Consider the following 25021-nt stretch of genomic DNA (forward strand, 5'->3'; position numbering starts at 1 on the left):
ATGTCATACATCCCAGGAGTCCTCTAGAGAGGAGGAGCGTTTTTCTCATCTGAGCACATTCTCCTGCCTGCATGCTTGAGCTAAGGGTAGATGGATTTTAGGAAGTAAATGCTACATCTGCCCTTAATTATGTCTAGAAATACTATGGGGGTGTTTTCCAAAGTGATTTCTCAACAAAATAATGCTTGGAGACACGGATGGATGAGGGTGTTTGCATTGAATATAAAAAAAAATGTAATTAGTGTGTTTGGTGTGTGGTGCTCAGATTCAGTGTAGTTTTCCTTTAACCACTTCAGACCACTCAATAGCAGTTTTACAGCTAGGTCATCCTACACATCCGAGTAGCGGGCACAAAAGTGCGCTGCTGGTGCCTCGCTCCCACTGTGATTATATATAGTTGGAGCTGATCGGCGGGAACCACAGACTCGATGTCCGCCAGCACCTGCCGATCGTTTGTTACACAGGCAGATAGGCAGTCTCCCTATGTAAACAAGGCAGATTGCCTTTCTGTCAGTAGGGAAGGCATGGATCCTGTAAAGCAAGGACGAGGATCCATGTGTTCCCCTAGAAGTGTCCGATTTGTCCGTCGCAATATCGCAGTCCCGCTATAATTACTAGTAAAATAAATAACAATTCCATGAACATATCCCATAGTTTGTAGACACGATAACTTTTGCACAAACCAATCAAACGCTTACTGGGATTTTTTTCACCCAAAATATGTAGAAGAACACATATTGGCCTAAATTGATGAAGACATTTTTTTTTTTTTTTTTTACTTTTTTTTTGTTGGATTTGTTTTATAGCAGAAAAAAAAAAAAAAATGATATATATATATATATATATATATATATTTATTTATTTTTTTTTCAAAATTGCCTGTCTTTTTTTTGTTTACTTCGCAAAAAATAAAAATCGCAAAGGCGACCAAATACCACCAGAAGAAAGTTCTATTTGTGGGGAAATCAATTTTATCTGGGTGCTGCATCACGCGACCGCACAATTGTCAGTAAAGTAATACAGTGCTGTTTCGCAACAAATGGCCTGGTTAGGAAATGGGTAAAACCATCCGGGCTGAAATGGTTAAAGGGGTGGAGCTGTCTACCCATGACATTATATTTTGATACTTTTTATTATAAAAGTACACAGAGGTGTCCGTTTATGAAGCAGTGATCAGTGGAGATCCAGAGGATCGCCGCTGATCACAGTCCATAAACAGTTTATAAACCAGAGATAATCGGGGGAGAAGTGTTTGAACTTGTTCTCCCGCCGATTATCTCCACCCCCTGAGAATCCTCATTGAATGACACAGTAATGGGCAGTTTATGAAGCTGGGATCTCATAGATTTCACTGCTTCATAAAAGGACACCAGAGGATGCTAATGAACAAGCACACAGCGAACCGCAGACTTGCTCCTCAAAACTAAACTAAGGCTTCATGCACACGAGACGCCGGTGCGAACTCTGCTGGACACATGTTTTTAAAAGCTGAAACCGGCGTTTAGAAACGCCTGTTTTGACGCAATTTTTACCGCGATTTAGCGGCGTTTTACCGCGTTTGCTTCTAGAAGCGTTTAGTTAAGCTATCATAGACCCTCCCCAAGCTCAAAAAAACAGTATTAACTATTTCAGCCATTTTGTGAGACCAGAGTGAGTAGCAGCAGCTGTGAGAGCAGCAGTGTACTTGTATTTAGCGTGTCACTTGCCACGTCACCTGCCATAAGTTGTGGATTGTCCACTTGCCACGTCACCAGCCACAAGTTGTGGATTGTCCACTTGCCACGTGACTTGCCACATCACCTGGCACAAGTTGTGGATTGTCCACTTGCCACGTCACCTGCCACATCACTTGCAACGTCACCTGCCACGTCACCTGCCACAAGTTGTGGATTGTCCACTTGCCACGTCACTTACCATGTCACCTGCCTCGTCACTTGCCACAAGTTGTGGATTGTCCACTTGCCACGTCACTTGCCACAAGTTGTGGATTGTCCACTTGCCACGTCAGCTGCCACGTCACTTGCCACATCAATTGCCACGTCATTTGCCACAAGTTGTGGATTGTCCACTTGCCACGTCACCTGCCACAAGTTGTGGATTGTCCACTTGCCACGTCACTTACCATGTCACCTGCCACGTCACTTGGCACAAGTTGTGGATTGTCCACTTGCCACGTCACTTGGCACAAGTTGTGGATTGTCCACTTGCCACGTCACTTGGCACAAGTTGTGGATTGTCCACTTGCCATGTCACCTGCCACAAGTTGTGGATTGCCAATTGCCACGTCACCTGCCATGTCACTTGCCACGCCACCTGCCACAAGTTGTGGATTGTCCACTTGCCACGTCACCTGCCACAAGTTGTGGATTGTCCACTTGCCACGTCACTTGCCACTTCACCTGCCACAAGTTGTGGATTGTCCACTTGCCACCTGCCATGTCACTTGCCACAAGTTGTGGATTGTCCACTTGCAATTGCAATTGTTTAAAATATTTTTTTAATGGTTTTTCATCATTTGCCATCATTTTTGAGATTTTTAATGTAAAAAAAATAGGTCACCTTTAAAAACGCTTATAAAGCGAAAACGTGCAAAAGGTTTGCGTCTGAACCCATTTTTTTGCTTCTGAAAAAACGAGGTTAATTAAAGTGACATTTCGTCGCCCCCATCTTGCTACACCCTGCGCTCCTGCACTCCTCCATAGTAAGGATACACTGAGAACGGGGAAAGCAGACACCCACATTTGCATTTTACACTTTTTTTTAACAGTATAATGAGTTTATATAGTGAAATACATCACTTAGAACTCCGTCTGACTGTTCAGATGTTACATTTTAAAAACTATGGAAGCGTGTGGGGTGTAGCAAGATGGCGGCGACGGAACGCCAATTCCGACAGGTTACCTAACCTGACAACCGTCTTTCACTGTTCACCGGAAACGGAAGTTGTGTTATGAGAGCATGGCGGGGTTGTGGACTGCATGTTAGATGTCATTGAGGAGTTCTCTAGTGTCTGGAATGTAAACACGAGGTGTGTATAGAGCAGAGCACGGCCGGGGAGTACGGAGAGGAACATTGCACTGATGAAAGGCACACAACAAAGGGGAGGAGGTGAGAAATGTGGAGCGGAGGAGATAGTGATACACATTGAGGGTGATGATGATGACATTTGGGGTTGCACGTTTCTTAGGACATTATCACGATGCTGTGTTGTGTATTTATTGCAAAACATTACAGGCTGCTACAAGGGCAATGTCTGCATGGAGTTTGCATGCTCTCCCTATGATTACCTTGTTTTCCTCCCACACGCCAAAGACGTGCTGATCGGTTCATTACCTCTTGTATAGATTGGCCTGGGGATGTGTATGTGAGGACAGGGACTGATGTGACTGTATAATATACCACAAGCACTGTGTCAATTGTTACCGCTATGTACATAATTAATACAACAATAAATTATTTCTTTATGGTACTTTAAATAACAGGGAGCATTGCTGCCCATTAAGGATGAGCTCCGGCGTGTTCGCACTGCCCACATGCAGAGCCCCCCAGGAAGTCGGCGCAGCTCTGCGCTAATCACAGGCATTTCCCGATCTCTTCCGCCGCACATCGGGGCAATTTCTCACTGCCTGGGATTAGCGCAGCGCTGCACCAACTTCCTGGTGGGCTCTGCACGTGGGCAGTGCGAACACGCCAGAGCTCATCCTTAGTTGGCACTGCCCCTTCTTAATCCTGCCATGTTCACAGTTCTAATATACACAGGGTCTGGATTGGGGGGGGGGGGGACACTACCCCGTCTGTCATCACTTGCTATGGAAATAAAAATATATATCCTTTGCCTCTGTTTTTCCTTATATGATTAGCTCAGCCAGTACCTGGGATCTGTCCTGTAGGGAGATCACGTAGTCACAGGGTGTCCGCCCACCTCCAGCTTTATCCAGACCTCTGATCATTGCGGCCACCCAAAAGTGACTGATTTCTTCTGTCCCCCGACTTCCCATGTGGCCTCCTTCACTGTTCATGTGACATGTCGGCGGATTGTCTGCATGGCTCACCTACCTCACTTTTGGCAGACACTCCATTATTACGTTAATTTCTCTGCAGAGCAGACCCTGGGTGGTGGCTCTAGGGCAGGGATATGCAATTAGCGGACCTCCAGCTGTTGTAAAAATTAGGGATGCACCGAAATTTCGGCCGCCGAAACATATCGGCCGAAAATGGTGTTTTCGGCAAAATGCCGAAAGGAAAATCTTGCCGAAAATGGGGACGGGGCCTGTGCGGGGCTCCGCCCCCTGGTGCCGCCCATTGCACGGGTGTTTTCCTGGCTCGTCCCCAGTCCTCTGTCCTCCTTTCGTCCCGCCCGACAGTGCGGTGATCTCCGTGTGTCACGGAGCTGTGCATTGAATTTCCCGGGCGGCTGCAGTAACAATGTCCTGCCTCCTGTGACAGACGGTACACTGATCCAATGGCGGGACATTGAATCAGCGTGACGTGATTACAGGAGGCGGGACATTGTTACTGCAGCCGCCCGGGCAATTCAATGCACAGCTCCGTGCCACGGAGATCACCGCACAGATCTGGGCATGGGTAAGGCTGCATTTAGACACTGCATAAGGGGGAAAGAGTGTGCCCAGGGCAAGCATCGCAGAGTTTTGTCCGCAGCTAAATCAATTTTTTTTGTGCCCACAGTGCTGCTGCATCCAAAAGTCATTTGTTTGCCTCTGAAACTATCTACCTCTGGCCAATTGTGTGAATGGAGCCATGCTATATAAACCAGGTCACAGGACAAAGGCTGTACTCACTTTATTGACCATATAAAAAAAAAAAAATCTTTATTTTGACCCGGCTAGGTTTTTATCGCCATGTGATAGAATGGGGAAGGGTTAAGTTATTGCTAGTAGAGGTAATGATATGAGCATTCCCAATAGAAGTCTGTTGGAACGGAACCAGGTAGCTTGCTTGGGGCCAGTTCACACCAGATGCAGTTCCGTGTGCTTTATTTATTTATTTATTTTTTTTGCACAAAATGCATGCACAGTGTTTTCCATGTATTCCAATGGCTCTAGTTCACACCATGCAGTCAGTTTCCACACCGGAAACTGACTGCATGGTGTGAACAAAACACTGTGCATGTATTTTTATCAGGCAGGCTGCATCTGAGGGGGAACTGGTGAGGCTGCTTTGATCTCCTGTACCATATCTGCAGTCTCTGATCATCTCCTGTACCATGTCTGCAGTCTCTGACCAGCTCCTGTACCATGCCTGCAGTCTCTGACCAGCTCCTGTACCATATCCCCAGTCTCTGACCATCTCCTGTACTATGTCTGCAGTCTCTGACCATCTCCTGTAGCATGCCTGCAGTCTCTGACCAGCTCCTGTATCATGTCTGCAGCCTCTGACCATCTCCTGTACCATGTCTGCAGCCTCTGACCATCTCCTGTACCATGTCTGCAGTCTCTGACCATCTCCTGTACCATGTCTGCAGTCTCTGACCATCTCCTGTACCATGTCTGCAGTCTCTGACCATCTCCTGTACCATGTCTGCAGTCTCTGACCATCTCCTGTACCATGTCTGCAGTCTCTGACCATCTCCTGTACCATGTCTGCAGTCTCTGACCATCTCCTGTACCATGCCTGCAGTCTCTGACCAGCTCCTGTACCATGTCTGCAGTCTCTGACCATCTCCTGTATCATGTCTGCAGTCTCTGACCATCTCCTGTATCATGTCTGCAGTCTCTGACCAGCTCCTGTATCATGTCTGCAGTCTCTGACCAGCTCCTGTAATATGTCCCCAGTCTCTGACCATCTGCTGTATGAAAATATTTTTTAAAAACAGTCATTTTCAGTATCGGTGCTGTTTCGGTATCGGTTTCGGTTTCCGGCCTAGTGTATTTTTCATTTTCGGTATCGGTTTCGGCACCAAAAAACCCATTCGGTGCACCCCTAGTAAAAATACAAGGCCTTCATGCCTCTGCGTGTCATGCTTGTGGCTGTCAGTCTTGCTATGCCTCATGGGACTTGTGGTTCTGCAACAGCTGGAGGTCCACTAATTACATATCCCTGCTCTAGAGGTTAAGGCAGTGATGGTGAACCTTGGCACCCCAGATGTTTTGGAACTACATTTCCCATGATGCTCAATTACACGGCAGAGTGCATGAGCAGCATGGGAAATGTAGTTCCAAAACATCTGGGGTGCCAAGGTTCGCCATCACTGAGTTAAGGAATTAAGCTTGACAGTTGGAAAAGAAGTAGCAGGACTGTTATGAATCGGGCAGAGTGGGCTTAAAGAGTAACTCCACTTTCGTTGAGAAAAAGACCTTCCGCTCTGGGTGATCTATGTACATTGCAGGGATTTTAACAAACTTTGTTGCGGATTCCTTTTGCTGTTCAAAAGTAATAGTTGTTCGTGTCCATCTGCAAATTGAGTGTGAATGAGAGTGATTTCAGAATTATAAAGCAGCAGCTGCAGGGTTCTGAAGAGGAAAGTGGCATGGTCTGTATCCCCTTAAGAGTATCTCACCAAAAATGGCATTACCCTTAAGGGCTCATTTACACTTGCTTCGGCTTCACACATTAACGGCTAGTTTACACTTGCTTCAAAACAAGGCTCCAGACAGGATGTGTTAAAACTCTCTGAACGCTGTCACTAAATAAAATGGCTAACTTACAGTCCTGTTTACGCCTTGCTTTTGCTTTGACTTTGCTTTAAACATTGTACCCCATGTAGCTTTAGTGGTGCTTCAAAGCCTCCATAGAAGTCTATGGAAAAGCTTGCTTGAAGCCTCATCAAATCACCAAGCAAAAGCAAGGTGTAAACAGGACTATAAGCTAACCATTGTATTTAGTGATAGGAGCTTTGACTGGCGTTCAGAGAGCTTCAACAAAGCGTATTTGAAGCAAGTGTAAACTAGCCCTTAAAGTTATGTTAATGTGCTTTTTTTTTTTTCTCTCTCTCTTTGCTGAATAAAAAAACATGACATGGTACTTAGTGGAAAAAACCTTGTTGGCAATCAGAGGTCGGGCGTTTCTTGTAGTTCAGGGCTTGACAAATTTGCTTGGAATCTAGGAGCCAGCTAAAACAGTTAGGAGCCAGGTCGGTAACGGCGATCCGGACCTGTCCCTGGCCTGACATGGAGTCGAGTGAGGGGAAGATAGCGCCGCCCCCCCTCCAAGTCATTGCCCAGAGCTCTTAGAGGGACATTTTATATATTTATTTATTTATTTCAAATGACCAAAAAAATTTTAATTGCATTTTAGTGTAAATATGAGATCTGAGGTCTCTCTGACACCAGATAACATATTTAAGAGGACCTGTCATGCTTTTTTCTATTACAAGGGATTTTTACATTCCTTGTAAATGGAATAAAAGTGCCATTAAAAAAAAAAAAAAGAACAGTGAAAAAAAAAAAGTTAAAACAAATAAGAAAAAAAAATGTTAATCATGCCCTGTCCCGCCAAGCTTGTGTGCCAAAGCGAACGCATACGGGAGTAGCACCCACATATGAAAGTGGTGTTCAAACCACACGTGAGGTATCCCCGTGATTGGTAGAGTGAGAGCAATAATTCTAGCCCTAGTTTTGGAACTACATTTCCCATGATGCTGAACTACATTGCAGAGTGCATGAACATCATGGGAAATGTAGTTCCAAAACATCTGGGGTGACAAGGTTCGCCATCACTGCCCTAGACGCGCCTCTGTAACTCAAAACATGCAACCTGTAGAATTTTTTTTAAACGTCGCCTATGGAGATTTTAAAGGGTAAATGTTTGTCGCCACTCCACGAGTGGACGCAATTTCGAAGCGTGACCTGTCGGGTATCAATTTACTCGGCGTAACATTATCTTTCACAATATAAAAAATTGGGCTAACATTACTGTTGTCTTATTGTTCCCCAAAAAAGTGTGCTTGTACGCAAATACAGTGTGACATACAGTATTGCAATGACCGCCATTTTATTCTCTAGGGTGTTAGAATAAAAAATATATATAATGTTTAGGGGTTCTAAGTAAATGGAAGGAGATAGGCGGGCAGTGAAAACAGGCAAGGTGAGCTCCATTAGCATTGGTGGTTGTCATACCAACGGCCACCACAAGAGGGCGCCAGATTCCAGAAGGAAGAATAGAACCGCAGAAGGCCTCAAAGCCACGGCCTCAATTACTGGCCGACGGCGGCGTGGCCCAACGCGATCACACCGGGGGGAGGGGGGTGTGCACGGAGACAGGATACCCCCCAGCTGTGCTGCGCCAGGTCGCTAATTCTAGTCGCAAATGCGACCTGGCGCCCGGGGTTTGTCAAGCCCTGTTGTAGTTGGCCCCCAGGTTTTGTCCCACTCCTCTTTGCAGATCCTCTCCAAGTCATTAAGGTTTTGAGGCTGACATTTAACTCGAACCTTCAGCTCCCTCTACATATTTTCTATGGCAGGGCTCGACAAAACCCGGGCGCCCGGTCGCATTTGCGACTAGAATTCCAGACCTGGCGCCTGGGGCAGCACAGCTGGGGGTATGCTGTCTCCGTGGCCCCCCCCCCCCCGGCGCGATCGCGTCGGGCCGCGCCGCCGCCGGCCGGTAATTTAGCCCCCGGCTTTGAGGCCTTCTACGATCCTATGGTTCCTTCTGTAATCTGGCGCCCTCTTGTGGTGGCCGTTGGAATTACAACCAGCAATGCTAATGGATGTAATCCTAATTTTCCCTGCCTGCCAGCCTATCTTTCTTCCCTTTACTCAGAACCCCTAAAAATTATATATATATTTTATTCTAACACCCTAGAGAATAAAATGGTGGTCGTTGCAATACTGTCTGTCACACCGTATTTGCACAGCGGACTTACAAGCGCACTTTTTTGGGGAAAATGTATTTAATAAAAAAAAAAAAAATAAGACAGTAAAGTTAGCCCAATTTTTTTTAATATTGTGAAAGATAATGTTGCGTCGAGTAAATCGATACCAAACATGTCATGCTTCAAAATTGCGCCCGCTCATCGAATGGCGACAAACTTTTACCCTTTAAAATCTCCATAGGCGACATTTAAAAAATTCTACAGGTTGCACTTTTTAAGTTACAGAGGAGGTCTGGGGCTAGAATTATTGCTCTCACTCTACCGATCGCAGCGATACCTCACATGTGTGGTTTGAACACCGCTTTCATATATGCGTTCGCTTCTGCACGCAAGCTTGGCGGGACAGGGCGCGTTTAAAATATTTTTTTTTTATTTTAACTTTTATTTTTATTTTTTTCACTGTTCTTTAAAAAAAAAAAAAAAAAAAAATGTGTGTCACTTTTGTTCCTATTACAAGGAATGTAAAAATCCCTTGTAATAGAAAAAAGCATGACAGGTCCTCTTGTATATGAGATCTGGGGTCAGAGAGACCTCACATCTCATATTTACACTAAAATGCAATTTAAAAAAAAAATTGTCATTTGAAAAAAAAAAAAAAAATGTCCCTCTAAGAGCTATGGGGGGCAATGACTTGGAGACAGGTGGGGGGCTTGGGGCTATCTTCCCCTCACTTGTCTCCATGTCAGGCCAGGGACAGGTCCGGATCGCCGTCACGGACCCGGCTCCTAACTTTTTTAGCTGGCTCCTAGATTCCAAGCAAATTTGTCAACCCCTGTTCTATGGGATTAAGTTCTGGAGACTGGCTAGGTCACTTCAGGTCCATAATGTGCTTCCTCGTGAGCCACTCATTTGTTGCCTTGGCTGTGTGTGTTGGATCATTGTCATGCTGGAATACCCACCCATGACCCATTTTCAATGCCCTGGCTGAGGGAAGTAGGTTCTCGTCCAAGATTTGGTACATGGCCCCGTCCATTGTCCCTTTGATGCTGTGACGTTGTCCTGTCCCCTTAGCAGAAAAACACCCCCAAAGCATAATGTTTCCACCTCCATGTTTGACGGTGGGGATGGTGTTCTTAGGGTCATAGGCAGCATTCCTCCTCCAAACAAGGTGAGTTGAGTTGATGCCAAAAAGCTCGATTTTGGGCTCCTCTGACCACAACACTTTCACCCAGTTATCCTCAGAAGCATTCACATGTTCATTAGCAAACTTTCTGCTTTCTGGAGCAGGGGGACCTTGCGGTCACTGCAGGGTTTCAGTCCTTCATAGCGTAGTGTGTTACCAATTGTTTTCTTGGTGACTATGGTCCCAGCTGCCTTGTGATCATTGACGAGATTATCCCGTGTAGTTCTGGGCTGATTCCTCACCGTTCTCATGATCATTGAAACTCCACAAGGTGAGTCCTTGCATGGAGCCCCAGACTGAGGGAGATTGATAGTTTTGTTTCTTCCATTTGCGAATAATCACACCAACTGTTGTCACCTTCTCGCCAAGCTGCTTTGCAATGATCTTGTAGCCCATTCCAGCCCTGTGTAGGTCTACAATCTTGTCCCTGACATCCTTGGACAGCTCTTAGGTCTTGGCAAAGGTGGAGAGATTGGAATCCAATTGAGTGATTGCTTCTGTGGACAGGTGTCTTTTTAGACAGGTAAAAAGCTAAGATTAGGAGCACTCCCTCTAAGAGAGTGCTCCTAATCTCAGTTCATTACCTGTATAGAAGAAACCTGGGAGCCAGAAATCTTGCTGATTGATAGGGGATAAAATAATTATTTCACTCATTAAAATGCAAATCAATTTAACTTTTTAAATGTGATTTTCTGGATATTTTTGTTGTTGTTCTGTCTATCACTGTTAAAATAAACCTACCATTAAAATTATAGACTGATCGTTCCTTTGTCAGTGGGCAAACGTTCAAAATCAGCAGGGGATCAAATACTTTTTTCCCTCACTTTATTTAGTACAGGTATTTATATAGCGGCAACAATTTACACAGGGTTTTGCATATTATACATTCACATCCTGCCCTGACTTCAAAGAACGTACAACCTAAGGTCCCTACCTCACATGCATGCACATACTAGAGCCACTTTAGACAGTAGCCAATGAACCTATGAGCACATCTTTGGAGTGTGGGAGGAAAACCTCAAAATCACAGGATGGACATGCAAACTCCATGCAGCTAGTGTTCTGATTGGGAATCGTATTGAGGACTAAGGATGAGCTCAGGCGTGCTCACATGGACCACTTGCAGAGCCCGCCAGGAAGTCGGCGCAGCGCTGCACTAATCACAGGCAGTGAGACCTTGCCCTGATGCGTGGCTGCAGAGATCGGGAAATGTCTCACTGCCTGTGATTAGCGCATCGCTGCACCGACTTCCTGGCGGGCTCTGCAAGTGGTCCATGTGAACACGCCTGAGCTCATCCTTACTGAGGACCCCAGTGTTGCAAGGAAGACATGCTAGGGAAAGAGAGTGAGGCAAGTTATAACAGATAAGTGTGTGGTTGAGGAATGGAAAGACATGGCATAGTGCAGAAGAAATTTTGTATGTAAATCCTAACAATGAACATTTCTTATTTTCCCCCTTTTAGGTCTGGTAAATATACCATTGAAAGCATTTTATTATATCTGTTCTATGAGTAAAAATAAAATCTGTTGATCATGCTAGAAATCATAGGAGCTGACAATTTTGTTCTCTGCTGAAGTTTATCATGAAGCATCATTCCTTGCTATCTGTATTTACAACCGCCAACTTCCATATTTTGGAGAAGAGGGGAGGTGTTTTGTAGGCTCAAATGGCTGTTTATTCTAAGGGGACAACACTTCACAAATACAATAAAGACAAAAACATTTTGTCACCCTAATACGGTACTGATTACTAGGTGGAAATAAATGAAAAGAAGCTAAAGAAAACGAAAACAGCCACAATATTTAAGGACTAGTAAGCGTGTGTGTGTGTGTACCTGCACTAAAATTTGCTTTTTGTTTTTCAGTAGCTAACATTGATGCGTCGTGCTCTTCTTTCATTCTACGATGATCACTGCTATCAACCTGGAAGTCTCATTTTCACTTTAATGACAATGTCAAGCTGAAATCTTGACTATGGGCAGAGGACACCAACCCTTTGTGTTAGCTTGGGTAGAATGACCATGGTAAGTGAGATTGTACGGACTGAGCCCTCTCTATAGGGTATAGAAGGATTATTACGTGCAATCAACCATGTTGCCATCCACGATGATGAGATGTGCCTTCTACAGACTGGTCTCTGGGCCTCCATTCCGGATTACAGATCACCCGTTCCTTTCCTGTGCTGGGAAGAGCAGATTAAATTATGGCACTGCTTGGAAAGGAACGCTTTCTTCTGCAAGCGTTTCCCGTAGGCACTTTCAGAAAGATCTGTTAACCATCTTGGATGCCCCTGTAGCACCAGTGACTGTGACCGAAATCCGACAGTACCTCCGGGCAAAGAGCATTTCCTTTATTGATGGCTACAGCTGCCTGCATGTCCCCAGCCCTTTTACCAGCAGCAAAGGCAACAACCTGTTCATTGATAAGACCACTGGGCGCTTTCTCTGCAAGGAAACATTGCTTGAAGGTACCTGGGCAGACTTTAAAGACAGCATTGAGCTCCTCAGCAAAGAGGATGTTTCTATTCTGAACCCTGACACCATGGCCAGCTTCCTGGGGGACAGTGATATTGAGGATGGGGAAAGACATTTTAATGATATGGAGGTGCCCCGGATCTGGAACAAAGCAGTTTGGTTTCATGATGTTGATGAAGAGTATGCTCAGCTTATAAAGGCTATGTTCAGCATCTCTAAAATTAACAATACTACACTGAAGAAGTTTGGGGTAAAATGTTTCCAACCTACCAAAAGTCTTCTGTTTCCATGGTATAGCCCAAAGGATTCTACTGTGAAAGGTTTGAAACTACTCTCAGCTGTGTGCCCGGATGATAAAGTCAGTTACATTGAAACTTTTTACCCCCGACCTTCACATTATCATAATTTATTTGGCCTTTCTGTAATGGGAAAGAAAGACACAGACGTTGTGATCACCAGCAGGGAAGTAGATTCTTTAGCCTTACACCAAGCAACAGGTGTAACCACAGTATCGCTGCCTCGAGGGATAAGCTGTTTACCCCCAGTCCTTTTACCATATCTTGAGCAGTTTAAACGCATTATTCTGTGGCTTGGTGATGATCTGCGTGCCTGGGAGGCGTCCAAATTGTTTTCTCAAAAACTCAGCCTTAAGAGGTGTTCATTGATCCGACCAGGAGACCAGCAGCCCAGCCCTCTGCAGGCACTTAATCTTGGACTTAATTTAAATAGGATCCTGAAAAGCTCTCTCCCAGCCAGTCACAAGTCTATCATTTCATTCCACCAACTCAGGGAGGAGGTGTTTGGTCAGCTGGAAAATGCTGAGCAAGTCGCTGGAGTAAAGTGGGACAGATTTCCAGAATTAAATAAGCTGCTTAAGGGACACAGGAAAGGCGAATTGACAGTATTTACAGGTGAAGTATAAAAACATAATATAATAATAATAAATAAGAATACATCCAGGAAACCAGAAACTGAGGTGAGCAGCCTTTATACGTACCCAAGGATTACACATAGGTGATATAGTTTAAAGGGTAACTCCACCCGTTAAACCATAACTGCAAAGAAACCTGGAGGTGTTCTCTACACAGATGGTGTACAGAAGCCCCCCCCCGGATACGTAATTTCCTTTCTGTGATTGGCTCACTCATTTTCACAGCAGTCTGCACTAAGATACATGTCCAGATTTTTGCCATTCCCTGCAACAAAAATGTTATTGACACATCTCTGCATGTGGCACCCCTTTTTTTTCTTTTGCTTACTTGGCAAACTCTCTGGTTTAAATACATCCAAAAACTTTTGCTCCTACTTAACTTTCTGGTTTCAGGTGTACTGTGTTTTTTTTTTTTTTTTTTTTTTTTTTTTTTATATTGCAATAGCATACCCTATATCCATCATATTTTAAGTGAACCTATTATCAGGCTTTGGACATTTTAAAGTGATTGTAAACCCTTACAACCAACTTTGACCTGTAGGTCCAAGAAATATCTCCTAAACCTACACGGTTTAGGAGATATTTGCCGAAAGACAGGCATCGCTGTCTACGGCGCATGCGCCGTAGACAGCGGCGCGCAGGCGCACTGAGCACGCCACGGTCAACGGTGATATGCCGCGAGTGGCGGCTCCCGTGCGCATGTGCGGGAGTGACGTCATTGCGGCTTCGCCGAATGACAGCGGTGGAACGGCGAGACCCACCGAGAAGATGGATGCGCCGGACTACAGGGGACAGTGGTGACTTCGCTGGCTCCTCTGTCAGGGTAAGTGACACATAATGGACTATTATGAGATGCATAGTAGTCCATTATGCTTTACCTTTGCAGGGAATGAAAGAGGAAGTAAACCCATCAGGGTTTACTTCCTCTTTAAAGGATAAGTGCACCTTCAGGAACATGTTACCACTCATGCAGAGGCTCAGTGAACAGTACCCTCTGTGACAGCGGTACGTGGAGAACTTCCCCGTACCAGTTGTCACATTTTTTAAAAAGTACATGGCTGTGCGGGGCTCTGCCCACCCAGCCACGTCATTCATTGACCCACAGAGTTCTGTGAATGAATTAACTACAAATACCAACATCGTTTGCAGCTATCTGCTTGTAGTTCTCAATTGAACTACCATAGGGCTGTTGATGCTCCCTGTCAGTGTGAAACTGCCTGGCCGTACAATGTTGTAACATGTTCCCAGTGCTGCAGCCACTGCATTTATTATTTTTTTCCCCTAAGAAGCCTGCGAAGCATTGAACCTGATCTGTGGAGCAATGACAGACTCCTGCAGACACGCCCTGCAGCTTTCAGCCTGTACCTTCATATGGACTGACTGTTTACAACTCTGAGGCTGCTCATCAGTGACCTCGCAGTCCAATCAGAACTATGAGACTTCAGCCTCAATGGCTGACGGTCGTTGAAGATTGTGTATTCACAGGAATTCACTCTGAATGAATGACGCAGCCTTGTGAGTGGAGCTCTGCATGGCCACATCATTTTCAGATAGTGACAGCGGGCATGGGAACAAGACCTTCCACTTGCTGTCATGGGGGGTCGGGGGTCTTTTGCAGCCATACAGCCACGTCATTCATTCACAGCGATCTGTGATTGAGAGAACTACAAGTACCATTATCCATTGTAATGGTGCTGATGAGCTCTCTTGTAGTTCCTTCACAAGTCCTGCAGTAACCGTAAGCCCATATTGGGGTTATCGGCTGAAAGCTGCAGACAAGCTTGTCTGCAAGAGCCTGACATTGCACCCCTGGTCCACTGGTCAAGGGTGCGATGGTTTGCAGGCTCCTGAGGGCAAAAATAGTAAATGCACCCCCCCCCCTCTACAAAAAATGTTTTTTTTTCCCAAATGGTGACCTCCATCTTTAAAACTTGGATCCCGACAGCGGGGATACAAGGCGGAGGTAAGACCTAGCAGCCAGCCTGATATATTGTGAATACTGGAGTTCGACCAATCTGCAGAGAGTCTATTCAGACTGAAGAACATGGAGAGCGTGACATCACTACCCTTCCTCTCCTCCTCCTCCTCCTCCATTTAGAGAGTGCTTTGCATTCATTCAAAAAAATGTGGTGGAGATCATTGAAGTAGCTGTGTCTTCAGTGATATCCAGCTCTGTCGGCCAGGTATGTCATATACACACAGTAGTTACATTGGTAATGATGTATAACATATTGATTCCTAGAATTAATATTTAAACCTGAACTCTAGGCAAATAAAAGCAGCTTTGTAACCATGTAACGGCTGTGAGACATCGAGTTGCCACTTTGCCGGCCTGGGGATTTGAAATCCCCATGGCTTAATCGCTTATCCATGTTAGCCAATGTGTTCATCCATGCACATTATGGCTTTCAGTCATGTGCTCCTACAGGCAGAACCCCCCCCCCCCCACACACACCAAACTCAAGTTTTTGGGAGGGGCTAGTTCCCCCAAGAGCTCAAAGAAGCTGGAAAATGCACAAAACCGTTTGTTCCAGCTTTTTGTTTTGCTTCGTTTATACAGTGGTTACAAAAATACTATCTAGGAGGTTTGTGAAAAAAAAATGCTTATGTTCAAAGAAGTAGCCCAATAAAATGAAGTAGCTCAATAAAAATGTGCATAAGCGCACAAAAAAGCACAAACTTCTTCATGCTGAAATAAAAGCTGAAATGCCTGTCTTGGGCACAGAGCAGAGGGAATGTGATTTCTTATAAAGAAAAGGTATCTATAATGTTTTTTTTTTTTTTTTTAATCTATACACATGCTTTGGCTTTCGTTTTAATTTTAAACCGAATAGGTTGTTTTGCAAGGTGATCGTTTACAATCACTTTAAAGTGACGCTAAAGGTAATTTTTTTTATTTATTTTTAATTAACAAACATGTCATACTTCCACTGGGCAGCTCGTTTTGCGCAGAGTGGCCCAGATCCGATCCTGGTCTTCTTGGGTCCCTCGGGGGCTGTCTCGGCTCCTTCCCACATCGGATAACCCCCTGGGAGAAGCGCTCTCCCGGGGGTTACCTTGCGGGCACGCTCCCGAGTCCAGCATTCGGGAGCCAATGGCTGCGCTGCTATCAGTCTATAAAATCAACAGCCAAGAACCCCCTACAGAGAGAAGGCGTGTCCCCGTGGGACAAGTTTGAGGGTTCAGTTAAGTAAAATGGGGAGGGTTGAGGGGCTGGTTACTGACAGGTGTTTTTTCACCTTAATGCATAGGATGCATTAAAGCGAAGGTCCACTGACCATTTTTTATTTTTTTTTGGTTGCAGCTTTTTTGACACTTTGCTAAACACTATATAAGACTCACTTGTTTGGTGTATTAATTCCCCACAATGTCCGTTTTCGATTAGAAAATGAACTGTTAAAATTTTATGATGGCCGGTTCCTTGCATGTGAAGCCCACAAGCATTGATTTCTGGGATGCGGTGAATGCAGAGCTCCCAGCATTCACCGCTCCTCCTCGCGCATGCTCAGTGTTTATGGCGCAGAGCTCCAAAAACTTCCAGGTTGCCATCACAACGGGCGGCGTCGCCTGAAGTTCCCACCCCATTGTGATGGCAACCAAACAAAGATTTCGTGGCGGCGTTCCGCCTGAGACTTGGCACCCAGGAGACAAGTGCGGCGCCGGGGAAAAGCTATATACACGCCTTCTCCCGCGGGAGTGAAAGACAGGAAGTGCCACAATAAACACCGATACTAAGGTAAATACAGCACTAAAGAAAAATGTTTTTGTTCATCTGCACATCTGTGAAATGTCCTGAGAGGGATAAGATTAGTAATTTGTGTGAACCTCTGCTTTAAGGTGAAAAAAACACTTCCCTTTACAACCCCTTTAAGGTCTGTATGGATGAGAATAGAAAAACCACAACCTCTTTTTGCTATTTTAACTCTTTGATGCCTTTTATTTTTTTTAGGGCTTTTTCCTTTACATTAGTCGTCTTGTTAAATTACATGCAAATTCAATGTCTAGCATTTAACAAGAAAATGTCTCTTGTTTGTACTACTACTTGAGATCAACAGAAGGTGGTCATTTCTACATACAGATGCAGCTTGTGTAGATGAGCGATTTAGGAGCAGATTTGCAAAAGTTGAAATTACAGATTTAGTGCTATGTTTGGCAAACTTGTTCAGATGATAGCTAAATGAGTTGAAACCGAACAGATGGATTTAGAAGTAAGTTGACTTCTACTGTATTGCCACTAGATGGCAGTGTTAAAGTCATTTTTTTGCATCTATGTGGTGTTACATTATTGTTGATTTGACTTTCCTTTTGACTTTTATTTATTTTTTTTTTTTTTTTCTAGGCCCAACTGGTAGTGGAAAAACAACTTTCATAAGTGAATATGCTTTAGACTTGTGTGTTCAGGGGGTTAACACCTTGTGGGGGAGTTTTGAACTCAACAATGTGCGTCTGGCCAAAGTCATGCTGACCCAATTCTCTCTGCTGCGTCTGGAAGAACAGCTGGACATGTATGACGAGTGGGCAGACAGATTTGAGGAGCTGCCTCTTTATTTTATGACCTTCCACGGACATCAAAACATCAAGTAAGACACCAGAGTTGTCCGTAAATAAAGATATATAGAACCTTATCTAAGAATCGTTGCTTCCTTTTGAATTTTTTGATTTATGTGTGTTTTAACACAGTAGATCAGCATTACCATATATAAGGTTATTGGGGGGTTTTGTTTTCTTAAAGATGGTATAATTTGTTATTGTATTTTTTTATATTCATGGAATATGCTGTTTCATTATCCTACTATACCTCTTCCTGCCCTGGCCCTCAGATTGTATATTATGCTTTTTTTTTTTATTGTTTTTTATTTTTTTATTTATTTTTTTTGTTAACAGGACCACAGAAAGGCTTGTAAAATGGCGATCACAGTTTTCAATAATCCGTTTCCAAAAATTAAAATGGCATTAAATAATTATAAAAAGAGTAAAGTTTGCGGGATGCAATTTGCTATGTGACTAGTGAGCTAGATATCAAAGTCCACTCTGTACTGAACCTTGCAGATTAGCAAACTTCTGGAAAGGCTGAAAACTAAAAATGAAACACCGTGCACTGCATATATCGGGGGGCTCGACAAATTTGCTTGGAATTTGGGAGCCAGCTAAAAAAGTTAGGAGCAAGGTTTTTTTTTTTTTTTTTTTTTTGTTTGTTTTTGTTTTTTAACAACCGACAGCTTTATTTTCAATATAAAAATGATCCAATCTTAAATTTACACAGACAACTAGAACGAATGTGACTGCTTTTATTTCCTGCCTTGCAGGGACACGAAACCGCCATATCCCCGCTAAGGGTCTGATCGGGTCTGCCTGAAAAAACGACAAGGGTACCTGATCAGACAGCCCGTGTGAAAAAGCAAATTAAAATTAAATATGTTTTAATTAACTGCTTCCTTCCCGCAGGACGACTATATACGTCCTGTCTTTTAAGAGGGATACCGTTGTTATGGTAGCAGCTGTGCTCTTTCAGATAAAAGTCTCTGTGGCGGATTCGCCACAAGATCACTTTTATCGGCGGTGGGAGAAGGTTCCACCCTCCCGCTGCGCTTCGGTGCCCTCCACCACTTACCGTGGCCATTGGTTACGGCGGAAGCGATCCGGACCTGTCCCTGGCCTGACATGGAGACGAGTGAGGGGAGGATGGACCCCCGCCCGTCTCAAAGTAATTGCAGGGCGGAAGCCACGTCAAATCGCCACTTCCGCCCATAGCTCCTAAAGGGACATTTTATTTATTTATTTTCAAATAACTATTTTTTTTTTTTTTTTTGCATTTTAGTGTAAATATGAGATCTGAGGTCTTTTTGACCCCCCCCCCAGATCTCATATTTAAGAGGACCTTTTCATGCTTTTTTCTTATTACAAGGGATATTTACATTCCTTGTAATGGGAATTAAAGTGACATTAATTTTTTATTTTTTCAAAAGAACAGTGAAAAAAATAAAAAATCAAAGTTAAAATTAAACACGCCCCATCCCGCCGAGCTTGCTTGCAGGAGCGTACAACACATGTGAGGTAGAGCGAACACAATAATTCTAGCCCTAGACCTCCTCTGTAACTCAAAACATGCAACCTGTAGAATTTTTTTAAAGGTGGCCTATGGAGATTTTAAAGGGTTAAGTGTGTCGCCATTCCACAAGCGGGCACAATTTTGAAGCGTGACATGTTGGGTATAAGTTTACTCGGCACGATTTTATCTTTTACAATATAAAAAAGATTGGGCTAACTTTACTGTTGTCTTATTTTTTAATTTACTGTGTGACAGAAAGTATTGCAACGACCACCATTTTATTCTCTAGGGTGTTAGAATAAAAAATATATATAATGTTTGGGGGTTCTAAGTAAAGGGAAGGAGATGGGCGGGCAGTGAATACAGGCAGGGGAAGCTCCATTAGCAGCATTGCTGGATGGCATACCAATGGCAACCACAAGAGGATGCCAGATTCTAGAAGGAACCATAGGACTGCAGAAGGCCGCAAAGCCGCGGCCTCAATTACTGGCGGGTGCGGCCCACTGTGATTGCGTCGGGGGGGGGGGGCGCACGGAGACAAGATACCCCAGCTGTGCCGACCCAAGTCGCTAATTCTATCTATCTCACATTTGTGACAACTCTGAAGAAATTACACTTTGCTACAATGTAAAGAAAGTAGTGAGCGTACAGCTTGTATAACAGTGTAAAATTTGTTGTCCCTTCAAAATAACTCAACACGCAGCCATTAATCTCTAAACCACTGACAACAAAAGTGAGTACACCCCTAGGTGAAAATGTCCAAATTGGGCCCAAAGTGTCAATATTTCCTTCAGGGGTATACTGCAGTGAATATCATTGCAGTAAATGGACCTTGGATACTGTAAGATTCTAGATCCCTTGGCACTGTTAAATCAGTCAATTTTTTATTAACCATTTTGGCGCTAGAGGGTTTTTTTTTTTCATTTTTTGCACACATGCAAACATCTAATAAAAAGAATGTTGGTGCAAACGTAATACTCAATTTGTGGTCAAATATAAAAGATGGGTTTGCGCTGAGTAAAAAAAAAAAAAGAAAACAGGGTTATACTGCGCTTAGACGCAAGGGGAGCCTTTCTCAGCATCTCGGCCTCAGGGAAGGTACCTGACACCTACACAGTACAGTTCCTTATTTGTGTGTTTGGTTTGTTTGCACATATAAGAACAAGAGGATGGTAAACATTACATCTAGGCAGGAGGTCACATTTCAGGTTGCCGTGCAAATAGCACCATATTCATTACATATTCAGTAATAAAACCTATAATACAGTTGTGGGAGCTGAAGACAAGTGCTCGCTGGCAAGGAAGTCATCTCCTTGCTAGCTGAAGTTTTGAACAGCCGAGTGCAAGTGTCTCTGACATCACAGCTAGAGTTACTGGACATCAAGAAAGAAGGGAACCTACTTCATCCCATTGCAAACTGAATACTCTAAAAAAAACTGATACTTCTTCAAGAGCATGGTCCACTTTTACCCCAAAAAAAACCTATGCAGAATGGGACATACAGTATCTCACAAAAGTGAGTACACCCCTCACATTTTTGTAAATATTTTATTATATCATTTCATGTGACAACACTGAAGAAATGACACTTTGCTACAATGTAAAGTAGTGAGTGTACAGCTTGTATAACAGCGTAAATTTGCCGTCCCCTCAAAATAACTCAACACACAGCCATTATTGTCTAAACCGCTGGAAACAAAAGTGAGTACACCCCTAAGTGAAAATGTCCAAATTGGGCCTAATTAGTCATTCTCCCTCCCCGGTGTCATGTGACTCATTAGTGTTACAAGGTCTCAGGTGTGAATGAGGAGCAGGTGCGTTACATTTGGTGTTATCACTCTCACTGTCTCATACTGGTCACTGGAAGTTCAACATGGCCCCTCATGGCAATGAACAGTATTTTTATATATATAAAAAAAAAAAAGTTAAAATTAATTTTTATGGCAGTGTTGATACAGGTTATAAACCTCTTTATATATTTGGATTGGATGTTAGTAGTATAATCGGTTTATTATATAAGTAATATGCAGAGTAGAAAGCACAGTATGCTGGAGGAAGTGGGTGCTTCCCCTCAAACTTGTTGCATAGCAAGTAGGTAGATATTGTCTATAATACATGTGAGGTGTGTTGTACAGGAGTGTGGATGGGGTCTTACAGATCTAATGCTAAATAGCCACAATCGGAGTCACTGCCAGCAACAGCGATCTTTAAGCAGCTTCCTTTTTTTAATCCTGAAGGTTTATATGACCCTTTTTTATGAGTGCATTTTAGATATTTTTATATATTTTCATGAAATTTGCAGTGTCCAGACTCAGTATTTTTGTAAAATGTATGTATTATGTCCATATTTTTTTTTTTATAGGTTCTATGAATTTTCAGATTATTCATATAAACGTTAACTGAGTTTTTTGATTACCGGTATACGCTTCCCTTTAAAATTGCGTGAATGGTTAATTATGAAGTGATTTCTGAAGTGTTTTATTTTTGTGTTTTGACTCGATATAACCTGTGGGATGAATAAACAATTATTTTTTTGTCTGATCTGGGAGGATTTTGTAATTCTGAAGGGAGATTCCCAAACACACCCACTTCATGCCAGTTATTGTATCACCCTTACAGCAAAATCGTGCTGTAATAGGAAGCTTCTGACACTAGTCAGATTCAGACCCACCCTGGAAGTTGAGGCCTGATTGGTGGTACAGTAAGCAGAGAGAAGCTAATGGCACAGCCTTGGAAAAAATGACTTTTAATGAATTTATAATGAAAAAAAAAAAAAGTTCGACCATTTATTTATTTTTTATTTTTGTATAATGTGAAAGATTTTATGTCGCGAGAATCGTGATCTTTTTATTCTAAGCAAAAAAATCGTGATTCTCATTTTGGCCAGAATCGTGCAGCTCTAATGCAAGTTATTAAACTCCATTGAATTTGACTTGCTTCTGAGTCTGTTGCTCCTGTACACAAACCCAATAGTTACACCGGTACCTAGTGTCTGTCAGGAAATGGCTCATAGGGTTAAGGCTGGTTTATATAATACAAATCATATGTATATCTCAAATACTCCTAGGTCAGTTTTAAAAATTTAGGATTTCTAATTTTCAAGCAGAACCTGTTCGTTTTACAGCACTGAATGTGTCTGTCTTAATATCTTGAAATCCAGTTAAACATAGGATTTACTAAACCAGCTTCATGTGGCTTCCTGTCTACAGTTGTTGCTAAATGACTTATTTTCTGCTTGGCGTCCTGTCTGATTGTTTTTTTTTTTTTTTCCTCCAGATCTGTGATTGACACAATGCAGCATGCAGTGTACATGTATGACATTGGCCATGTGATCATTGATAATCTGCAGTTCATGATGGGACAGGAACAGCTACATTCTGATAAGTAAGACTTTTTCAATGTCATATGTTCTCTATTCTGCATGTTTAAAGCAGTTGTGCCCCTACCCCTCCCTCTGCCCTCAATAAACCGCCGACACCAATGAAACGACTATAGGAAAACACATAAACATGCTTATTATTGCACGTCACCATTTGCTCGAAGACCTGCACTGCCATTTTGAAAAAAAAGCCATTGGTGTTCAGCTTCTTCCTTGTTGTCTGCACCAGCCCAAAGATGACAGTTCCATCTCATGCATATGCTTTATGAGATCTGCCACTATTTATTACTCATTTACACATTTCTACTCGTTCTCTGATCCTAGTTTTTCAATGAGTACACAGTCAGTTACCTATGTTAGGTAGATTGGAATGTTGTGTCATTGGAAGGGACTGGCGTTTGTGTCAGAACCGTCCCTTTTTCAATGTTTACTTGTTTGTCTCAAAAAGAAATCAAAAAATGTCAACTTCACATTCTGAATAACTACTTGAGGAGTAGTAGTGAGAAATTTAACATCCTGCACTGTCATGCCTCAGATCAGCCCCAGTTCCTGCAACTCCACACTTCAGATCACTGTCCCCCTGCAAATCTGTTTCACCACTGTAACCCCCCCTGCACATTTGCCCCGCCACTGTAACCCCCCCCCCCTGCACATTTGCCCCGCCACTGTAACCCCCCCCTGCACATTTGCCCCGTCACTGTAACCCCCCCTTCACATTTTGCCCCGTCACTGTAACCCCCCCTTCACATTTTGCCCCGCCACTGTAACCCCCCCTTCACATTTTGCCCCGCCACTGTAACCCCCCCTGCACATTTTGCCCCGCCACTGTAACCCCCCCTGCACATTTTGCCCCGCCACTGTAACCCCCCCTGCACATTTTGCCCCGCCACTGTAACCCCCCCTGCACATTTGCCCCGCCACTGTAACCCCCCTGCACATTTGCCCCGCCACTGTAACCCCCCCTGCACATTTGCCCCGCCACTGTAACCCCCCCGCACATTTGCCCCGCCACTGTAGACCCCCTCCCCCCCGCACATTTGCCCCGCCACTATAACCCCCCCGCACATTTGCCCCGCCACTGTAACCCCCCCCCCGCACATTTGCCCCGCCACTGTAGACCCCCCCCCCGCACATTTGCCCCGCCACTGTAATCCCCCTTCTCATCTGCTCAACCGCTGTAACCCTCTACACATCTGCCCCACCACTGTACCTCCTGCACATCTGCTCCACCGCCGTATCCCCATGCTCTTTTGTCTCACTAATGAATCACCTACTCATCTGTCCTAACACTGAACCCATCTACTCATCTGCCGCACCACTGTAACCTGCTTTCTCATCTGCCCCACCATGTACCTCCTGCACATCTGTCTCACTGCTGTAACCCACCGCCCCCCCCCCCCACTCATCTTCATCTGTCCCACCAATACACCTCCTTTCACATCTGCCCCACTGCTCTACACCCCCCCACTTTTCTGTCCCACCACTGAACCCTCTTCTCATCTGCCCCAACTGCAGATCCCCCCTTCTCATGTTCCACCACTGTACCTCCCTGGACACCTGCCCCACTGCTGTACCATCCTGCTAATCTGTCCCACCTCTGAACCCCCCTCCTGCTCATCTGCCCCATCGCAGTACCCTCTTCTCATCTATGATGTGCCTGATATGAAGAGTGGTGAAAGGAAGCAGAGATGAGACACATCTACCTGTCCTGACACACTCATCCTGATCCAACACTTGCATCCAGCCCACGTGCTTGTATGTGATATCACCTACCAGCCTCTGGAATGGATGCGCAATGATGAGGTCAGGGGCATTTTATGAAAGCAGTGGGCCTGTGTGCACGATCATAATTTGGGCACCCGCAGCTAAGAAAAAGTGTGGTGCTCTGTGCCGCAGCAAAATTTGGGTGTGATTTTCATTGCACTGAATACTGGCTGTTGCTTTAAAGGGAGACAGTGTTGGGGTTCAGTAGTAAGTGACGCAAAGTTCTCAGAAGCGCAACAGTAATTTTACAGACTGTCAACTGATTGTGGTTTTCTCAATCACAGTGAATTCCCTTCTTTCTGAGATTGGTAGTGACAACCAAGCAAGTGTTCTTCCTCCAGATGGTGGACAGGGCTAGCAGGACTGTGATTGGCTTTATAAGTGGCCAATGACAGTCCTCCTCCTGGAAACAGGGACCGCCCCTTCCCTTAGCATAACTGCACCCAATCTCCTCCCCGTCAGAAAAGC

At 44.1% G+C, this 25021-nt stretch overlaps 1 protein-coding gene across 6 annotated transcripts in view; it reads left to right on the forward strand.

Moving 5' to 3' along the window:
- Positions 1-2922: 2922 nt before the first annotated feature.
- The window catches only part of TWNK (twinkle mtDNA helicase), an 80795-nt gene continuing 58696 nt past the window's right edge, over positions 2923-25021 (forward strand). For 2 of the 6 annotated variants that reach the window (XM_077455319.1, XM_077455318.1), the window contains exons 1-4: positions 2934-3108; positions 11822-13341; positions 17701-17941; positions 22687-22794. In XM_077455319.1, the coding sequence (XP_077311445.1) occupies positions 12048-13341; positions 17701-17941; positions 22687-22794 (1643 nt within the window). In that variant the 5' untranslated portion in view covers positions 2934-3108; positions 11822-12047. Of the gene's footprint in view, positions 3109-11821; positions 13342-17700; positions 17942-22686; positions 22795-25021 lie in introns of all 6 variants that reach the window. The other 4 variants (XM_077455320.1, XM_077455321.1, XM_077455323.1 and 1 more) reach the window with 4 other exon arrangements.

The sequence above is a fragment of the Lithobates pipiens genome, unplaced genomic scaffold, assembly GCF_037356315.1.
Source record: "Lithobates pipiens isolate NorthernLeopardFrog02 unplaced genomic scaffold, aLitPip1_a1.2 Scaffold_25, whole genome shotgun sequence".
In the NCBI taxonomy this organism is placed as follows: Eukaryota; Metazoa; Chordata; class Amphibia; order Anura; family Ranidae; genus Lithobates; species Lithobates pipiens.